The sequence below is a fragment of the Channa argus genome, chromosome 3, assembly GCF_033026475.1.
Source record: "Channa argus isolate prfri chromosome 3, Channa argus male v1.0, whole genome shotgun sequence".
In the NCBI taxonomy this organism is placed as follows: Eukaryota; Metazoa; Chordata; class Actinopteri; order Anabantiformes; family Channidae; genus Channa; species Channa argus.
This window is the reverse complement of record NC_090199.1, coordinates 26,798,936-26,819,451: the sequence shown is the minus strand read 5'-3', so window position 1 is coordinate 26,819,451 and position 20,516 is coordinate 26,798,936. Positions and strand designations below refer to the sequence as shown.

Genomic DNA, 20,516 nt, shown 5'->3' with positions numbered 1-20,516 from the left:
CTCTTCATTTCCAGGTAACAGCCTGCCTGCTGTGAACGGAATATTAATGGCTGTACCAACAGAGGTACTATCTTTATCCCTTATTCTCACTGGCCTTTGGGTTTTGCAAACAGGAGGTGCCAGTGTGAGTCCAGGTCCAGAAAGGCCAGGCGGATCCTGAACAGATTGGGGACCAGCAGGCCAAGGGTAGAGGGCCCATAGTCAGGTAAGACAACCAGGAAGAGGTCCTCTCTCTTGAGTTGGAGGGGAGCCCAGAGGACGCTTAGCGAGAGGGGGGGGCTGGGACTTAAAATAAAATAGTGTGTTTGGATTATGGATAGATGCCACAATAATAGAATCTGGTAGGAGGGGGAATTGCCTTAATGGTAATTATTTGGTGTTTCATTATCTTCTGTGCACTATATGTTTAAGTTTACAGGTTTCTATGTATTAACTGCTTTTGTTTGCTGCTGATGAGCAAAATACTATCATGATAACATCATCTAAAATAATTAACTCTGCCACTGTCATTGTTAGAATGTTAGCATGCTGCTGATGTTAGCATTCAGCTAGAAACAGATGCACTATGAAGGCTGTTAACCCCTGTTTACATCATATGAAGTCCTACATCATTGCCGCGATACGGTGGCCCTGAGAGCTCAGTGAACTTTGAGAAAACACACGCAAATAGACGAAACACAAGCAAGTATACAAAAAAAAAACAACTTCACAAATTTGACAACACAGGCACAGCGTTAAGAAACGTGCTGCAAAACATTGCTAAAATAGTTGTCTAGAAAGTTTCCGGGGGACACTAAAAAGTGACGTGTAAATGTATTTTTAGATGCTCAATTTGGTTGTGTTGTGGCTTTTGCAGTGCGTTTCTTAATGCTGTGCCTGCGTTGTCAAATTGGTGAATTGGTTTTTGAATAATTGCTTGTGTTTTGTTTATTTGGATGTGTTTTTGTAAATTACAGCGGTTTGAGCTCTCAGGGCCACCGTACTGCGACTTTCAAGCATGTCAAGCTCCACTGATTGTTCATATTGTACCTCCAATAAATCACTAATTTGTAGAAAAGAAAAAAAAAGAAAAAAGAAAATAGTAACTAGACATCCAATTGAAACGTTGTTTGGATATTTAGCTCATTTTTATGCTGTACACATGTTATGTTTGAATTAATTCTAACTAAGGCTAACATCCTTGCTTGATGGCTGCGGTGCGGGTACAGGCGACACAGGACAACACAAATGCTGTTACTGGTGCACATCATGTTCGTGCGAGCTCAAGTGTTTCAAATTATAACCATTCCACAACACATCCTTAGACTTAAAATGGACCTTGAAGGGACTGTGACTAGTGCCGATCAATTCTTCCAATACACTTTGTCTCATCAAAGTGTGACCAGGAAGCATTAAAGCAGACATTAACAAACACAGAGAAGCAGAGGGACCAACTGTGCTTCAGCAACAGCAGGAATGACGTGAGTGTGAAAGGGAAAAGGAAACAAGGGGGTGGTCAGTTTTCTCACATTGTTGGAGCGCAGCGAGACCCGTCCTCCACAGCGAGCGCAGAATTTGGTCTGGCAGTAGGAGCAGAGGTGGCCGCAGCCATCTGCAAACTTGGTCTTGCGGCAAATGCCGCAGGTGGGCGCGTCGTCCTTCTGCTGGGTCTGCTGACGTCGTGTCTCGGCCCCGATGCGACGCACCTCTTGTTTGTAGCTCTCAAACTGCTGGTGCAGTGTTCTGAGAGGTGAGAAGAGATCGCCCATTAGTGGCACATCATGCACTTACAAACTTTTTGATTAATTTGACTCTCCTGCACAGTTTAGACAGATCTTTTCTTTAGAGTATCCGTCCATCCAACAAAAAAACAGAAAAGGATGTGGAGGAATTTCTGAAAAAAAAAATCACACACAGAGAGCAATGTAACGCATGCACGTGTTTGAGAACATTTGCGTTAGAAATTACTGGCAATTAAGACACTACACTAAAAAATTACAAAATGAAACTTTTTGTGCTCTCTGTGGCTCACAGCCTTTCCCCTTCCTTCTTCCCAGGATGTGCCCTGGTGGAAACAACCTGGATGTGAATTGCAAATCAGACTGTGAAAACCCCCACAATGTTGTCTCAACAGAACTGTCAAAGGAATAGTGCATTAGCATACCGTGGTTCCATATAGGGGATCCAGACAGACGCTTTAATTACCTTACTGAGTGAGAGAGATGGCTTCATTTACAGCTCTGTAGCCAATTTGCTTATTTGTGGAAGCAGACAAACTCTAGTTAAGTCTCTAGGCAGCACACTGATTTGACAGTTAGTGTTACAGTCAGTCTTGTGTCAAGTTTGCTGAAGTAGAAATAAGACATTCATATTTAATCTGTTACCCCTAAAAAGAAAGATAAATACATTGAGCATTCCTTTGCTTTTCAGGATGCTGAATCTGCAAAATCCCAGAAAATGTTAAGTATAATTACACATTCTTAAAATGGATTCCTAATAATGGCTTCTGTTTCTGTCCAACAGTGCAAAAAAAAATCCCTAAGATTTGCAAATTGCACCGATCACCTGGGTCTGTTGAAAGAAGACATTTTCTCCCTTCTACAGTGCACTGCAGCTGGGTAGGAAATGGGTAGAACACATGACAGCTGATCTGTTGTCAGCAGCTTCAAATCAAACAGATAACCGTTCTCCACCATGACCCAAAGTCCAGTTTGAGTGGGAAAAAGTATCTGTCTTTGTTAAAAAAACATGCTGTCCAACAAAACCTTCTGAAATTTCCACAAAGTGTGAAGCCTTCCTAAAAAAAACAAAAACCATTACACGATGCCAAATTGAAATCTTTTGAGTCCACTAAATGGGGTGACAGAAGCCAATTGTACCACTCGTCCTCACTAAAGCCCCACTAGCTGTCTGTGGCTCATAGTGCCACAGCAGCAGACTGCCTCCATTCACAGTTGGAACAGGGAGGTGACTGGCAGAGTTGTGGGACGGACTTGGCCAATCAGCGGACTCGGAGAACGGTTATTTTGTCACGTGGAGTGCAGAGAGTAATTTTAAGAAATGTTTTCTGGAAAAATACACAGTGAGGTCAGTGTGGTATTTGTTATGTTATTTGGTTGGTACTTTACAACTATGCATCAATTTATATTTTTACATCTATCCTGATTACTTTATCCATCACCACGTTTGCCTATGCTAGACGGAAAAAAGACAGGGTGAAGCTGTGAAGGAGTATAATAGACATAAGCATCCAATAGAATCTGTATCTGCAGTGCTCCACACAGACACACATGAAGTTTCCAAAGGAAAACAGAAAAATGGACTCAAAAGAATATAATTGCGGATAGATTTTATTCAAATCAGAAAGGCTTCAAGAAGGCTTTGATTTATCTGAAATGATAGCAAATGGACACTGGAATTGAAGCGTATCTTAGCTAAACTGATCCATGCGTAATCCAAATGGAAAAACAACATGACACTGCCACAGCAGCAACGTCATAGATGTGAACTTTGACCTCGAGAAGATATCCATCCTGCCAATCGGAGTCCAGGGGCTGAGCCAAGCCCAGGCACCATGGGAACAGCTGTCAGAAACAGAGGGTGCACAGCCGGTTGTCATAGGAACACTGTGGCGTCAAGTGCTGAGTGTCAGCGGGTGTTGGTTGCACCAGCTGTGCCTGTTCTTAGAGCTATGGTTTCATCAGTCTTTTCTGCAGCTTCCACACATTCAGCAGATGCACACTGTTTCGAGCTGCAAGGCGACTTTTTCAACACAAAAATAAATGTGTGAATTCAATGTGTTTTCTCAGCCGGAATCAGGATGAAGCTCTGAAGCACTGAGGAGTCTCAACCTCTTGGACTGAAATCCTCTGGATAACAAGAAAACAATTCTAAGTGGATTATTACTTGTAGAACAGTTTCGAACAATACGGCTGTGATTCACAATAATTTGATTTCTATCTGCCCTTTCTACTATAGATCAGAGCCAAAAACAAATGCTGTAACTCCAACATTTGCTGCTTCCATAACTGACAGAGATTACAGATGCAAGTGACACCAAATATGTGATGGAAACTTGCTCACACCGAGTGCAAAGAGAAGGTGTCAGACGGACACACTATGAGTGATGGACTCCATAAATACATACAGAAACAGGGATATTTCTTTAGAGCTCAAAAGCTCCACCATCTGTGGAGATGCATCGAATACACCTAACATCCAACTTTTGTATTTTGAACACAAGTCCCATATTCAGTGACCATCAGTGATCCCAACCATACAGGTGAAAATGTAATCGATTACATGCATGTTTTATAGCTTGGGGGGGGGGGGAGGGGGGGCGACCACCATGTGAGGGAACACAGATGGTGCATGGATGCATTTTTGCACACAATGGTGCCTTAAGGAAACTGTGGAATTGAACCATTGGTAATGTTACTGAAGCAAGACAAATCACTATTTGATTTGTTTTTAACAATGGTTGGAAGTAACGTGACTGTGTGTAATGTGATTCGCTTAAAGGGACAAACCCACACAGAATTATCAGCCAGCTCTGCATTCTCCATTAGCCCTGTGTGGTCTACAAGGCTATTTTAGCTCCTTGTATTGGTTTTTCCAGTCCATAACACATCTGTCATTAACCACAGAGTCAGCTGTTTTCACTTAAAAAGCCAGTGTACATCACCAACACTACTACTCCCAGCACCAAACAACCAGACACACTCAGGCTAACATGTAGCCGAGCTCAGATTAGCTAACGGAGGCTGGCCCAGCGCTGGAACCAAATTATTTCTGGACCTTATCGGCCTTTACCTACACGGACAGGAAGACATAACGTGGAAATAAAAAAAAAAAAAAGTTTAGAGTTACTGGAAGTCATAAATGTCCTCTTTAAGTCATGTCCTTGCTGACTCCAACTCTTGCGCTAAGCTAACATACTGACCAAGACCAGTGTTTTCTGACTGAACAGACAAAACAAGAAGTCTGCCGTAAAGGCCACTTTTCAAATTCAGTGATTTATTAACAGAATTTGACTGTAACTCTTTGCTCATAACTTCATGGAAGACTCCAAAGAGTGTGAGTGAGCTGTAGGTCAGGACCATGGGAAACACAGACAGATAGCTCTCCCAGCCAATGCACACATGATCTCACACACACACACACACACACACACACACACACACACACACACACACACACACACACACACACACACACACACACACACACACACACTGTATAAACACTGACACAGACAGGAAGCAGGTATGGGTTTGCCTTCTCCCCTCACATGTTCAACTCAGCATGTGCTAGGACTCCTCCCTGCTCCTTTTTGGTCCTCTCTGTCTTGTTCCTCGGTTCCCACCCTTCATCAAGTCATTGGTGTGGAGCTGTTAATTAGCACTGCTATGAATACACTGCCCCAGGATGGGGAGGGGAGAGGAGAAAGCTGAGAGTCTGGGAAAGTGTAGGCCACAGTCGAGCTCTACTGTGCAAGTCTCACCAGCCGGCTTCCTTTGACACTTTGCAGAACTCTCTTCTTTAAATGGAACAGACATGAAGAATCACAAGTAAGAAGGATGAGAGCCACTAAAAATCAGTGTCAAATCTCTCGTGAAACTCATTCAGATTGAATATAAATCACATTGGCCGGGCAAACGTTTAGGTACAAAGCTAAAAAGGTGTCACTGTGAGGTCATAGTTTATCTATTCAAAGGCAATGGACTGGTTATTCCACTGAGACTAGAGAGATCCTGAGCCAATCCTGAGAACAAACCGATGCTATTAATCATAATATATAATCATCCAGTGCTGACTACTACATGGTTGCAACTCGGTAAACCTGGGGACACTTTGTATGGCTTTTATTAATTGTGCACAATGTGTTTACTCACATTACAAACTTCCCATTTGACCACTACATTCCACTTGTACGCTTGTACTTTACAGGTCAATCCGTAGGCTACAATGAGGAACTCACATTTAACATCGGGCCCTGGTGGGATTTGTGACAAGTTCATTCATGTTCAGGTGATTAATGGGATGCCAGCAAGCTGCATGCACAGCATGTCAAACAACATCTGAATCAGGGCGAAAATCTGTCCCACTCTGTATGGTGAGTGATTCACTGATTCCTTCATTCATATCATATATCAATAATGCAATATTTTTAACCAGAGAGGTTTGGATCTTTTAACTGAAAAGAAAAAAAAAAAAAAAAAACAGTCCCAGGACTCCATGACAACAGATTTGAGAGTGTTAAAGGAAAAGCATCTCTCTTTGTGATGGAGCTACAGACCACTGAAAATGACAGACATGCTGAGACATGCTGCGAGGAGGAAAAGAAAGGAGGGGATAAGGAGGAGGTAAATGAAAGGGAGGCAACATAGAGGGAGAACAGAGAGATCCCAGAAGGCTTTCCATTTCAGTAGGAAGATGGAAAGACAAACAACCCTGACTACAGGGAGAAGGTGGAGGAGGACAACAAGAAAGAGGAGGAGGTGGATGGCGAACAAGTGAAAAAGCAAAGGATGAAGAAAGAGAGCCAAGACGGAAACAGGCGTGGGCCAGAGACCGGTGGAGGAGAGGAGCTGATGCATCCGGAGCTGCTCTATAAATACAACTTGAGAAGAGGAGAGGATGATGGAAAAAGGATGGAGACAGAATGATGGAAAGAGGATGGAGACAGGATGATGGAAAGAGGAAGAGCAGAAGGAGGAGAAAAGCAGCAGCAGTAAACAGCAGTGATCTGTTTATAAAAGCAAGAACATTAGGACTTATTTTATGACTATGATGGTATGTGTGAAACAAACAAAAAAAAGGCCTAAAAATCTTCACAGTCCTGCTGGAGTCAGTGTGGTGTTTGGAAATGATAAAAAGAAGTAAGGAAGGGAACTAGAAGAGCAACAGATGGGTGCTTAACCAAATGCAAACATCTTCTTTGTTTTCTTGTTTGCCTCCCCTGATGTTCTCCATGACAACTTTTACATATTTGGCTCCCTCCACTGTCAAAAGGCTATAAAATGCTTCTAACGTCATACTGCTAGCAGAGCTGAAGCACCCAGATGGCCTGTGCGTGTTTATCTATGGGGCAGCAATTTCTCAAGCAATCTGGTCAGTCCTGACTGACTTGATGGGGCTTGATTCCCTGCTGTCATTCTTTCCAGGATGTGGCGTTATAACCCCGGGTTTAGAGGAGCAGTACTTAAAGAAACGAAAAATAAACGGCTGCATTTAGTTAGAACTAAGTGGATGCTAGACATCATAACGTTTCGGCCACAAATATTCCTTATACTATTCATTGAGCTTCTATTTTTAGTCACATGACGCTAAACATTGCAACGGTGGTGTCCAGACAGAGTATGATGCTGTGACACACTCTGAGATATACATTTTATTACTGTATGCCTTTCATATAGTAATAAAAAGCAAGGAGATAGAGCTATTTTCTCAGCATATGTCATGGTTTTTGAGATTTGGATCTGGTTGTTCATGCTGTGCAAAATACTCATATACCATATAAAACTCTGATGCCTCTGTGCCAGTGACAGCTGTGCCTGGATTATATCTAGTAGCGAATAATATTAACCCAAATATTCTATATTCTCAGGTTGCCCATCTGTCCATCCTATCATATCTTATCTTTCTTTTTTTTTTTTCAAATTTGGCAAAAACATCTACTGGATTTTAAGGATGATGTGATTAGATTTTGGTGCTTAAAGGTCAAAGGTCAGAGGGACAATGACCTCATTGTTCACAACACAGACTGACTCCTTTAGACACATATACTACTCCCCTCCCATAGCCGGTGCCTCAATGTTGATAACTTTTTTTATTGATGTTCTGAGTGTTTTACCCGTATTTATAGAATAGAGTGATTTTTGGGCCTTTGTCTCCTTGGTGTGTATGATGCCCACCTGTGTGTCACTCACTTTATCTCTCAGCATTTATTTCTCCTCCTTTTCCATTTATACTCCTCTAACCGTTTCTGTGTTTCCTTGACTTCTTTTTTGCCTGATACCTCACTCTCGCCTACCTTCAGCACTCTTTGGTAAATTGAATTCCACTCTTTCAAAGCCTAGTAATTGGTAAGAATCCTCTCCACCACGTCATGGTAACAGTTCACTTTGCATTGTTATTCTCTCTGTTTCTTTCTCTCCTAAATACCAAGGCACACACACAAATCACTATAGCCTGAAAAGCCTCTGACCCTACACAGTCTGCTGGGTGACGTATAAGCCCTCTCTAGTTGGTGGAGTAGTTGTGAAGTAATTATGGGCAACCTCTAATCCCCGTCAGTAATCAGCTAGTAGCACACTCCTCTGTTGCCCCCTACTTCACCATCATCTTCTATTCCTCCTACTCTTCACTTGATATCGCCCTTACCAACGCCCCGTGCATGGTAATCTACACATTGTGATGGTTTAATCAGCTGAAAGTTCCGTTTTAACTGACCCCTCATCATGCAGGGAAGCTTCCAGTTAAAAGCAGAATTACCCAACCAAACACATCTGAACACCTAACAGACTGATTGACTGAATATCTTTTTGATATATTTTGATCATCAGTCAAGTTTAGGCCTTCTTCTTCCAGCTCTGTTATACTTCAACCAGCCCTTCACTTCCTATGCGCCCTCATTGTTTTGCCAGTCTGTGATTTAGCTATAGCTATGTCTTTACTTTCACTAGCTTAAAGCCGGGTACTAAACCCTGTTCAGCTGTCTGTGCCATTTGTCTTAATTAATTCAGTAGTACACACAAAGTACTCTCTAAATGTGTTTGCGCACACACAATACTGTGTAATGAAATGTTATAAACTAGTATTGCTAACAGTGGTTAATCTGACTAGTTCAGTAGGTGACACTCTAGATCCTGGTAGGTATAGTAGGTTCTTATCATGTGCTGTGGCGGCCTAATAGTACTCGCCCTGGTTTTATTTGACAAACCCACAACCTTCTTAGATTAACATAAGTTAAGGTGCAAAAACATCAGGGTTGGGGTTTGGGTTAAAATTGTGGTAACATCTAATGTTAGTTGGAAATAAATTGTATATGTGCTTCTATAATGCCTTTCTACATTATCGGTAGAAAAGCACTATATGTTCGGTACCTAAAGCTCTTTACACTGGTTTGCATTCACTCATTCACACTCCCAGTTAAACCCAGTCAAACACTGATGGGGAGCTGCCATGCAGCTGGCCTGACCCACCAGGACTAACTTGTGGTTCAACATCTTGCTCAAAGACCCTTGAACATCTGACAGAAGCCAGGAATCAACCTCAATCATATCTTCTGCAGAAAGAGACATTTGGAAGGTCAAAGGTCACCTGCTGCATCATAATTAAGGGCTGATAACAACTCTATTAAACCGTATGATAACTTTCAAATAAGCTGCTAGAATACACCCAACTTCATATTTCTTTCACTTGGAGTACTGGAACACCAAGTGACATTACTCCCAACGCTGACTTCTGACATCCATTGTAAATGGTGTTTGCATAAATTACTATACTATATGTTAATTACTATACTATACTTTATCAGGCATTACTCAGCTAGGTGGTATTACTAGGTACATTTGTTGAATGTGAGGGTCAGGACGGTTGGCACATGGTGCATTTTAGTGGGCCAGTCTTGGCAAAAGTCCAAGTCCAATTTTCTATTCTAGCAGTGCTCTACAAAGACACATGTCTAAACACATCATGTGATAGACCCGACATAGTGTTGAGAAAGGCTGCGTTCCCAGGGTGAACATTATGTCATCAGCAATGTTAGAAATGTCAGCGAGGTCCTGAAACACAACATAAAGGTTTCACTTTCACTTCAACCCTTTGTATTGATATATTCTAGACACAAGTCAACCCCTCCAAGAATGTTTGCATATGGAGTGGTGGCTCAGTTTTACATTCTGTAATTTGAATAAGAAGAGGAGACAGTTTTTGGACAGTGGTTGGTGTCACCAAATTAGAGTCTCACACAATGTTGCTAATGATGTAGTCCCATCAATGTCTCTGACCACAAACACAGATTGAGAGGAAGAAGAAGAAGAGATGAAGAGATGGAGAGAGATTTAGAAGGCCTGGTTGGCCCGAGTGGAATGGATCCTCATTAAACTTTAATGCTGGGGTGTGTCTGACAGCATTAAAGAGGCTGCTCACTCAGGTCTCTCGCACACAGCCACACAGCCACAAACTGAGCCACCATCTCTTCCCTAAAGCAAATGATTAACCTGACAAATCAACACAGCTGTATCAACACAAAGCTGTTTCCCAAATCACACAAGAAAGTAAAAGTGCAAAAATACAGGACTTGCAGTAGCTCTGGGATTTAAGGAAATGTCCCCTTGTACTTTTTTTGGCAAGGACGGAGAAGATATTGTTATTACACCACTACTGATGCTGTTTTACAGTATGGTGCTATTACAGCAGCCTCCACTCGTCTGGTTTCATGTTTCCACAAGAGTTTGGAAAGTTTCCACAGGGACTCGGTTCCACACAGCCACAGACCAAACTGGAAATACTACTTCATGGACATGGGCTTAAATTGGTCATAATGGGAGGTTGCTGGTTTGATATTTGGAAAATACTAGTCCAAACAGTCCAATATCATAGGAATTAGGATTGCACTTTGCTATCTTGAAATAAAAAAAAAAATCAACCAGTGCCAAGGTTTCTTAGCCATTTTCTTTTTTTTTTTTCTTGCAATAATAACAATCTACCTTTGAATTTTAACCGTGCAGTTCTCATGTGAAGACATTGTAGGAAGAAATAATTTTAGTAAAAGATATGGGGTGGTCATTGTGACATTTGTATTGCAAATCAAATACAAATGGAGGATCATTTGACAACTAATTAGTAACAGGTCAGTAACATGACTGGGTATAAAAGGAGCATTTCAGTGAAGCAGAGCCTCTCAAATGTGAAGATGGACAGAGGTTCAACACTGGCCACAAACCCCATCTATAAATTGTGGAACAATCTTAAAAAAAATGTTTTTCATTGTAAAATTGCAAAGACTCTGAAGATCACATGATCTACAGTATGTAATATCATTAAAAGATTCAGAGATTCAGGAGGAATCTCTGTGCACAAGTGAAGAGGCTGAAGGTCAAAACTGGATGTGTGTGATCTTTGGCCCCTCAGGCAGCACTGCATTAAAAACAGGCCTGATTCTCTCCTGCACATCACTGCATGGACTCAGGAACATTTCCAGAAATCACTGTCTGTGAGCACAGTTCACTGTGAAATCCACAAATGTTAGTTAAAGCTGTATCATGCAAAGGAGAAGCCACATGTGAACACGATCCAGAAACACCATCGTGTTCTCTGGGCCAAAGCTCATTTAAAATGGTCTGAGGCAAAATGGAAAATTGTTCTGTGGTCAGATGAATCAAATTTGAAATTCTTTTTGGAAACAATGGACGCTGTGTCCTGTAGACTAAAGAGGAGAGGGACCATCCAGCTTGTTATCAGCAGACAGTTCAAAAGCCTGCATGTCTGATGGTATGGGGGGCATTAGTGCCCATGGTGTGGGCAGCTTACACATCTGGAAAGTACATCGAGGTTTTAGAGCAACTTATGCTCTCATCCATATCATGTCTCTTTCATATTTCAGCAAGACAATGCTAAACCACATACTCCATCCATCACAACAGCACGGCTTCACAGGAGAAGAGTCCGGGTGCTGAACTTGCTGTCTGCTGTCCGGACCTTTCATCAATAGAAAACATTTGGCGCATCATAAAACAAAAACATCTGGCTACAGAGGCCCTTTTTTTGTGTGTTCCTGCCATCAAATTCAAAATGAGCTAATATGTATCAGTTTCAACATCTGATATGTTGTTTATGTTCTATTGTGAATGCTTTGCATTCTGTTTTTGTTTATGTTTTACACATCCTCCCAACTTTTGTTTTTAATTGGGGTTGTACATTTGAGGAACATGATACATAGTTTTCATTGTGGAGATTTAAAATCTGTCCCACTCTGAAATACTGTAAACGGTGCACCCACAAACACACACACACACACACACACACAGGTGCACACACATGCTGATGTACACTCAAAAGTGTGTTACTGAGTGAGCTTTTTTATTCTTGTGGTTTCAACTGAGAAGAAAAATCTGGGAGAAGCAAACACAACCAGCAGATTTTTGACATGCAGCAGAGATGACGGATGTGTAGAAAAACTCCTAATGTGCAAACATAAACACAAAATAGTGAACACACACACACACACACGCTAACACATATGGAGCACGTGGATTCACAGTCTGTCCAGCTGTCTAGAAAAGGAGTGGAGGCTGGCTGCAAAGCCCTGGGACAAACTGTACAGTAACAAAGGCATTCTGTCTTTGCCAAAGCAACCTTTCCTTCTGCAGAACTTCCACAATCTGAGAAAACAGCAACACCATCTGAGTCTGTGGTGCAGTTTGTGTGCTGTTCCTCATAACTTCTGTGGGACAAAGCCTCTCAGATGTACAGTGGAGATGTGTATAGAGATGCAGATTATGAGTTTGAATGAGCATATGGGGCATGAGAATGATTGTATGAGCTTGTATGAGTGCACAAATTCACATAAACATGCTTTCTTCTATACATTAAAGGGACACATATACATACAAAAGGACAAAGGGGCAAAACGGGAAGAGGTTAAGCTTCCAAACAACAACAGCAGCCAGTGAAATGAATATTTAAATATTTCAGGAACCACTTCCAAGTGTGCTATTTTCAGAACTGATCCATAATTTAACATTAGCATTTTTCTCCCAGAAACCTTGAAACCTTCAAGTGTACTCTGGAAAATCTTTCTCTTTTTATCAGCTAAACGTTACTAAGTTTAGTGGGAATTATTTTTATTTTTTTTTGTACTCCAGAGACAACATTTTGTAACATAATGCTACAACTATATGTTCAACTAGCTGCTGTTCAAACCAGGCAAAACGATTCAACTCTCAATTAGTTAAAAACAGTCTGACAATACTGATAGAAGGAGGCTGAGTTCTTAAAACTGCCTAAATTAACTGAAACTGTTTTTTTTTCATGTTTGAAATAATGATGTATACAGTATATTTTGATTGAGCTAATCAAAAATAAATGAAGAAAAACTCATACGTCACAGTATTTATTTACTTTTTAAAGACATTCTCTCTGGTCTGTCCCAACTAAGTTTTAAAAACAATGAACTTTTAAATTCAATCTGACAGAATCTACTGTCAGCATCTACTTCATATGTGGACACAAGTCTGTGGGATTGTGTGTACTGTACAAATAACCACATATTATGTACAAATAACCACATATTATTATTTTTAGCATTAAAAACATGTAAAAGTTGTAAAAGTTGTAAATGTAAAATTAATTAATTAATGTCAGATTTATGATAATCATTACATGACTATTATAATGAATAGATTTTTACAACTTTAATTACTTGTTTGTTTACTTATGAACAATTCTTGTTAGTGGTAGATGTTACTAGTAAATGGTAAATGGTCTGGACTTTTCTACCTATCGGCACTCAAAGCGCTTTACGCACACTCACTCACACACCGAAAGCAGTATTTTGTGTTACCATGTGACTATTGACCGCAAGTATCTACAGCACCATAAAGATAATATTAATTATATTCCAATAATCTGTGATATCCACAAAATGAACTATATAAAACTACACTATCCAAACACAGTAACCTACTTCAGTTCTGCTTCAGACACAGTAAATTGTTGAAGATAATACTCATACCAAAAAATAAAGGACCAAAAAGCCCTCAGGAACAGCAGTGAGCTGTGAAGCCATGTTGTAGTAGCCAAACAGCCTTACTACAACTTCCTCATTTATCATGTGATACACACTGGCCAAAAAAAGCATTTTCGCATAGACAACTGTTAATATTGGAGCAATATATAGAGCATCACAAATGACTTCATTTGCCACTTATTACCTAATAGAATTTGATCAGTTCATTCTGCTATCATTTGGAAAGTCTAGAAGGGCTGTTGGAACTTTTTTTTTAAAATGTGATCTTTATTTTAAAACATCCAGTGATTATCACCCTAGAAAATGCCATGATGACTAACATGCTGTGCTGCTGTGGCCAAAACTCATGTTGATGCAAGCAGTGACAGTGAATGATAAAAAAAAACCATGTGTGCTGAAGCACTGTGCGGAAGAGAGAAACCATAGAGAGGGGTGATAAATCTCAGAGAGATTGTCACAGTGGGCGACACGCAGAGCACGGGCGAAGCTATTTCTCCTAAAAAAATGACGGCCCTGCCTGCTTTTTTCCTTGTCACCAAAATTGACCTCTCGCTGGACAGTAGAAGCCATATCAGACAACAGATTGTCCTTGTGATGCATCCTGCAGCCCACAGCCTTGGAGATCCCTGGCTCTGAAAGCTTAGCGCCATGTGCGCATGTATACACACATGTAGGACCCTGTGCCGAAGCTCTTCCCATTCTTTCGGTCGCTCCCTTTTCTCTCTCTTTGCAGGGCTCAAATCCTTAAAACCTCTAAATCCTCCCTCCTCTCTTGCCTTCTGTGCCCCAGGTTCTGATTTCTTCTGCCCATCTGGTAAGAAGATATAAACTGTCCGGTCTGCAACTACCACCAAAACTTAAAGCCAGAGATGAATTCTACCAAATTGAAGCAGTACTACTACTACTACTACTGGAGTTTACTCTATGCTTGAACTTCAACAAACGTAGTTGCCTCTATATATTATCAGCAAGTCCAACCTTAAGGCTGTGTTTGTCTGCACCCTCTCTGCTAAGTGCATTCATTTCTTGCACATTTTCTTCCATATTTACAATTTGGAAATCAAAAAACTTGACATGGGAACTTGGTGCGTTGGGCTGCAGAAGAGATTTAAGAATGTGGGACAGGTTGGACTCCCTTCCCACATCATGACAGGCCCCCGTAACTGAAACCTCCTCCAGATCAGGTAATCAGTGGTTGTTTAGCGTCGTGCTGCAACATGTCTGGAAAGCCCAGGTGTGGACTTCTCATGTCACGACTCGAGTTAATGATCAGCCCAGAACCAGGTGTCTTTTCTCAGCAGCACATCGGGAAACTTCAGTTTCTGATGCTGGAGGATAAAACCCATGACAGATAAAGTCCCATATCAGTACAACCTTATCAAACCAGCTGCTCAGGTCTCAGGCAGCTCTGCAGCCACAGTTGACGGTGTTGACCCGGCGGAAAGTCTTGACGTAAGGGAACAGAATGTTCTCAAAGCAGTGTTGGCTGTTATTTATTCAATTCATGAACGTAGCCTAAAACGCCGCCACCTTCAAAGACTTGAACTCAGAAAACTAACCAGGTGGCCTGACTGTTCCTATGTTTAGCATCTCTGGGACCATTTGGTGTAGTCTTTCTTATAATATGATGCTTACTGTGTATTTTTAGGTTTTGTATGTCGATGGGTGAACCATCCATCAGTGTCTTCTCATGTAATCCTATCTTTATTTTTGGCATCAAAACCTAGTAACGGTTAATATCTCTTATTTGAGAGTCATAGTACTTGGAAAATGAGCACAAAGACATACAAAATAATACCAGGGAGAGAAAAGTTACTAAAAGACACATTTGATGACCAAAATAAACAGGAAATAACCATAAACCATAACCATCCAGAAATGTCCGCCAACAGCCGAAAAATGACCAAAATAGAGAGATGCAGAATAACTATCAAAGCTTCATTTGTAGTCATTTGTGTTAAAGGACAGTCAAATAGTGGTTAAATGTTGGTTATGTTTTAATTTGTGTGTGCGTGTGAGCGTGTGACTGTGTCATCTCAGCAGTCTTAGAAAGACTTTAGAAAATCTTAGGTTACTACCACGATCCTTCAAAAGCTCCAATACTGCCAGGATCCTTATGAGGGTGGAAATAAGCGGAAATAAGGGCACATCACTCCCGTTCTCCGGACACTTCACTGGCTCCACATCCACCTTCACATTGAATACAAACTCTGTCTACTTACCCACCAGTGCATCCATGGAAATGCGCCACAATATTTTAAAGAACTCCTCACATTGCTATCTACAACAAGACACCTTCGTTCCACCGACACTTATCACCTCCAGAACCAAACTCCACACAATGGGGGACTGAGCTTTCTCAGCAGCTGCTCTACGGCTCTGCCTGAGAACCTGAGGGCACCACAGACTGTGGACAGTTTCAAAAACTGTTAAAGACTATTCTGTTCAGAAAAGCATTTTAAAGTGATCATTACTTTTTAAAATGTTATTTTATGTTTTATATGTTTCAATGCTTTACATGTTTTGTTGTGTTTTATTCTTGCTTTTAATCTGCTTGTGCAGCACTTTGAAATTTGTCGACAAAGGTAAAGTGCTTTATAAATAAAATTAATTATCATTACTATTATTATTATTATTATTATTATTATTATTATTATTATTATTATCTCTGACTTTGCATTTCTTTTTCTTACCGCTCCGTATCTGTATGTGGTTTTCCTCTACAGACAACATGTGTGACAGGTGCCACAATCACATGGTGACTAAGACCCAACATGATTACACGAAAGTCTACAAATGATATTATAAAACAGATGACTGTATCTTCTTAAATGTTTTTCCTTGAATAAAATGTGTCACAGACATGTGCTTGCTAATAAAACTCATTCTGATTTTACCCATCATGCAAAGAGGTGCTCCTCAGTGCATTACAGTCCAAATAAAGCTTCCACCGCTCATCACACATCTGTTTTCTCTCTCCGTCTCCCTTTCAGTGTCTCACGTTCAAACATTCTACACTATATTCTTCTAGAAACTACTTACTAGTTGTTTGAGTAGTTTTGTGTAATCCCCCTGTCTCCTTTGCCCATGGTGTGCTGGTCCCATCAATGATTAGCCAGATGATGAAGCCATTATTGACTGAACCTGATCCTGTGCCTCATGGAACATTAAATACATCACTTCCTCTCAAGGGGCCCAAAAGCGGCTCTCACCCAGCTTCCCCTTCAGGCTGCAGTCAGGAAATGAAAGCAGCCCATTAGAAATCAGAGCAACTCAGAGTGCTGTAGGGTGCAGCACGTCTGCAACGACAATATGCCTCATTATTATGAAGCCAGTGCAGGTGTGGATAGAACAGATTTGCATGTAGACCCCCAGATCAGCGTAGGTCGATCTAATTTATATCCCTTGAAGCACTAATGTAACAAACACACACACACACTCACCTCTCATGGTAAAATACTTGCATGTCTCCAGCATCTCTACAGAGTTTGAGCACACTGTGAGCTTACACTGACCTATAGCATCTCTTGTTGTTTTGACATTATGCTCATGCACGGCTCGCGTTCCCCTTTGCAGCCTGCAGCATCCTGCTTAAATGTATCGCTGCTTTTTCTTCCACAGTTCTTTTACTCGGCATCTGAAGACTGATTGCTATTTGATACACAGCGGTTCCAAATGTGTTTCAATATATTTAGTGTCTGTATTTTGTCCGGTTCGGGCCTGATAAGATTTCCAACCACACCCCATCTCTCGCTCTCTCCGCCGTGGGGGCACAAATGATCGCACACACCGCCTCACTAGCGTCCGTCTGTCGAGCTTAGAAAGCGGCTAGTGTTGCTCCAGGGCCTATGAGCTATAATGTCATTGTTGTTCCCTCTTATTGTCAAAGCGCTCTCTCTCTTTCTCTCTCTCTGTCTCTCTCCCTGCCCTCTCTCTCTCTCTCTCACACACACACACACACTAAAAATCTCCACTGATAAAGCCACTCCAGCCTGCGTGCGTGCGTAAAGGAAAAGCAGTGTACACCGTGTTGGATGCGTAAACGAAAGGATGGGGTGCAGTCCCCATTGATGAAAACGAGCATGTGAAGGATGGAGAATGCTATGATTCATCCCCACCACACCACACTCACACACCCACAACTCTCTCCCCCCACCACCTCCACCCTCGCTGTCACACCCCGTCCTCACGCCTCTACCTGCACCTGTAACACGTTTGACCCTGTTTCAGGTCATCTCCACCGACTGTGGCTGGGTATTATTTTTAATTTACCGGGTGATTTTCTGACGTAGTTCTGATGATGATGACTTCTTCTACACCACTGTACCTTTCTTTTGGTGGGGCAGCACACCACACCACCCTTTATAAGAAGCATCTGCAAGTGCAAAATGATGGCAGATGATGATGATGATGATGATGATGGCTGGATGTGATGGGTGTGTGATGTGGACCATCGCTAAGGTGATAATGGGCAGCAATAGCAACATCTTTTACCGGGAAACTTCAACGGAAAAGCAAAAATGTTGCCCTTACTTCAACATGGCTTGTTCTTTCTCCTCTTCCTCCTTTTGCCGAGCCATCACTGCCATGATGATCTTCCTCTCCTCCTCGGTGAGGTGGCTGAGGTCCGGCAGATCCGGCATGGATGGCGGCACAGTGGGTGGGCGAGGGCCGCCCTGGGGCCCCACCGAGGCGGACATCTTTTCCACCACCACCACCACCCCACCTCCTCCTCCTCCTCGGCGTGTCGTTTCGGCTGACAGGTTCCCCGGAGCGTTTCCGAGCCACACCTCACGACATGGTCCGTGGGTAGAGCGGCAGCCGCAGCTCTGGCGTTCAGTTCAAGCCGCTCATGGTTGCAGGCACTCTCGGTTGTGCTTTTTGTTTGTCCTCTCTCTGGGTGTTTCTCCCACCACACACACCACACTCTGGTCGTCGTTCCCCCCCACCCCCCGCCTGCCCGCCTCTCCCCTCCACCACCTGGATTCACGGGGAGCCCATGTCCGTTGTCTTTTTACGCCGGCAGTTGATCCGAGCTGAGGTAGGCCCTGGCTCACTCGCTTGGTCTGCGGTGCCTCCGCTGTCGTCGGACTGGAGCTGGTATAGGCGGAGTCCGTGCTGCCTCTCTCTCTCTCTCTCTCTCTCTCTCTCTCGATGTGAACGCAGCCCTCCCTTCCTCTCCCCTTATGCGGAGGCGCGGTTACTCATTTGAGAATGGGGTCCTAACCATCATCACATGCAAGCGTACCCACCCCCTCCACACACGCACACACACACACACACACACACACACACACACACACACCAAACAATCCAAAAGTGCTTGGTTCGCTTTTGGACTTTATAAACTTACCTACAACCTTCACTGTTTAATTCAAACTCAAACACGCGCATCGCACTTTAGAGACGTTTCACAAACCACTTGTGGCTAATGTCACAGGGAAAACACACACCTGACTGTTACAGGACGTCAGGTGGATGAGGCTGGAACCATGCGGCTGCTTCAGCACCATGGACAGCAGCGTCTCCACAAACTCCTCGCTCTCCAGTTCTTCCTGCACTGGGATCACATGATCTGTGCGCCTCCTGGTTATCTGCTTTTTTATTTTGAAACCAGAAAACTCGACCACACTTGACAAAGATCCAATGGGATTCCATTACAACTGCTAATACTAATTTCAAGTAGTTCTTACACAAATCTATTTTTTTTTTTATCATTAGCAGTTATTATTTTAAAATTGTTGTATTTTATTTTGCTTATAGGTTAAGGACCTTTACAAGACGCGTTTTACTTGTAGTGTCTGCTGCTGCTGTTTCTTGCTTATATATTAAATTATCTAATTAATCTAATCACAATTTTACCTGATCTTAACTCGGGACAACAACTCGCTTCTCTTTCCACAAGGGATAAGGATAAAGTTTGGGAGTGCAAACTTTTTAAATCTGTTGTTGTCACTTACTTTAACAGAGGCGCGTCCTTTCAGCTCTTAGCTTGCTCTGTATTCGGGTCCAGACTCTCAGGCTATACCGATCCGGAGCTGGCACCGGTTTCTTCCCGGTGACGTAATGCTGGCTGAGTGGCTGGGTCCATCCAGCAGATGGCATTAACCCCGGCTGCTGCTGCTGCTGCTGCTGCCGCTGTCACACAGCCTTCGTCATGTGACGTCACCGAGGTGACTGTACCGCGGTGACGTCAGCTTCCCGTGGTGCAGAATTTTGTCATCATTTAGGTCGTGACTAGGGACCAACGGGGCTGAGGGACAAAGTCGTGCTACAGCAGAGCGGATCTCTGGTGCAGAACTCGGACCCTGAGTGCGGTCTGTGGGAGGTCCGGGTGGTCCTGGTTTAATGGGGCTTCTATTTACATTTAAGACATTTAAGCTTTGTCAAACCGAACAAGGCTTTACTGATGAACACAACACAGGTTAAGTTACCCTGGACTTGAGAGTACACTAGACAATACAGTACTTTCACTTCACCTACTGTAGCTACAGACTAGTGGAGTAAAGAGAGAACTACTATAAACAGTACTTAGTGGATACATGCAGTTTTATGTGCAAATATCATAGACAGCAAAAAATGCACAACAACTTTTTCCAGTGTGATGTGCTGTCTCATTCTCTGAGGGAATACTGAGAAGAGATGAGTGGGAAGTCCTAGGTGCACATACTGTAGTTGCTTTTAGTTAGAGAGCCCCCTGGTGGGCTTCAGTGACTATAAAGCCCTCATCCAAAGTGACAATTATCACCACACGGATGTGATATTTGTTTTGAAAAACATT

General features: G+C 42.3%; 1 protein-coding gene across 33 annotated transcripts in view; it reads right to left on the bottom strand.

The window, feature by feature from the left end:
- Positions 1-18,878, bottom strand: part of LOC137123971 (regulating synaptic membrane exocytosis protein 1-like) — a 58,176-nt gene extending 39,298 nt beyond the window's left edge. For 7 of the 33 annotated variants that reach the window (XM_067498475.1, XM_067498480.1, XM_067498478.1 and 4 more), the window contains exons 1-2: positions 18,269-18,858; positions 1,509-1,722 (exon numbers count right to left, since the gene is read on the bottom strand). In XM_067498475.1, coding sequence (XP_067354576.1) covers positions 1,509-1,722; positions 18,269-18,435 — 381 coding nt within the window. In that variant the 5' untranslated portion in view covers positions 18,436-18,858. Of the gene's footprint in view, positions 1-1,508; positions 1,723-2,143; positions 2,170-2,544; positions 2,894-17,178; positions 17,217-18,268 lie in introns of those variants that run through there. The other 26 variants (XM_067498462.1, XM_067498464.1, XM_067498471.1 and 23 more) reach the window with 11 other exon arrangements.
- Between the last annotated feature and the right edge of the window lie 1,638 nt (positions 18,879-20,516).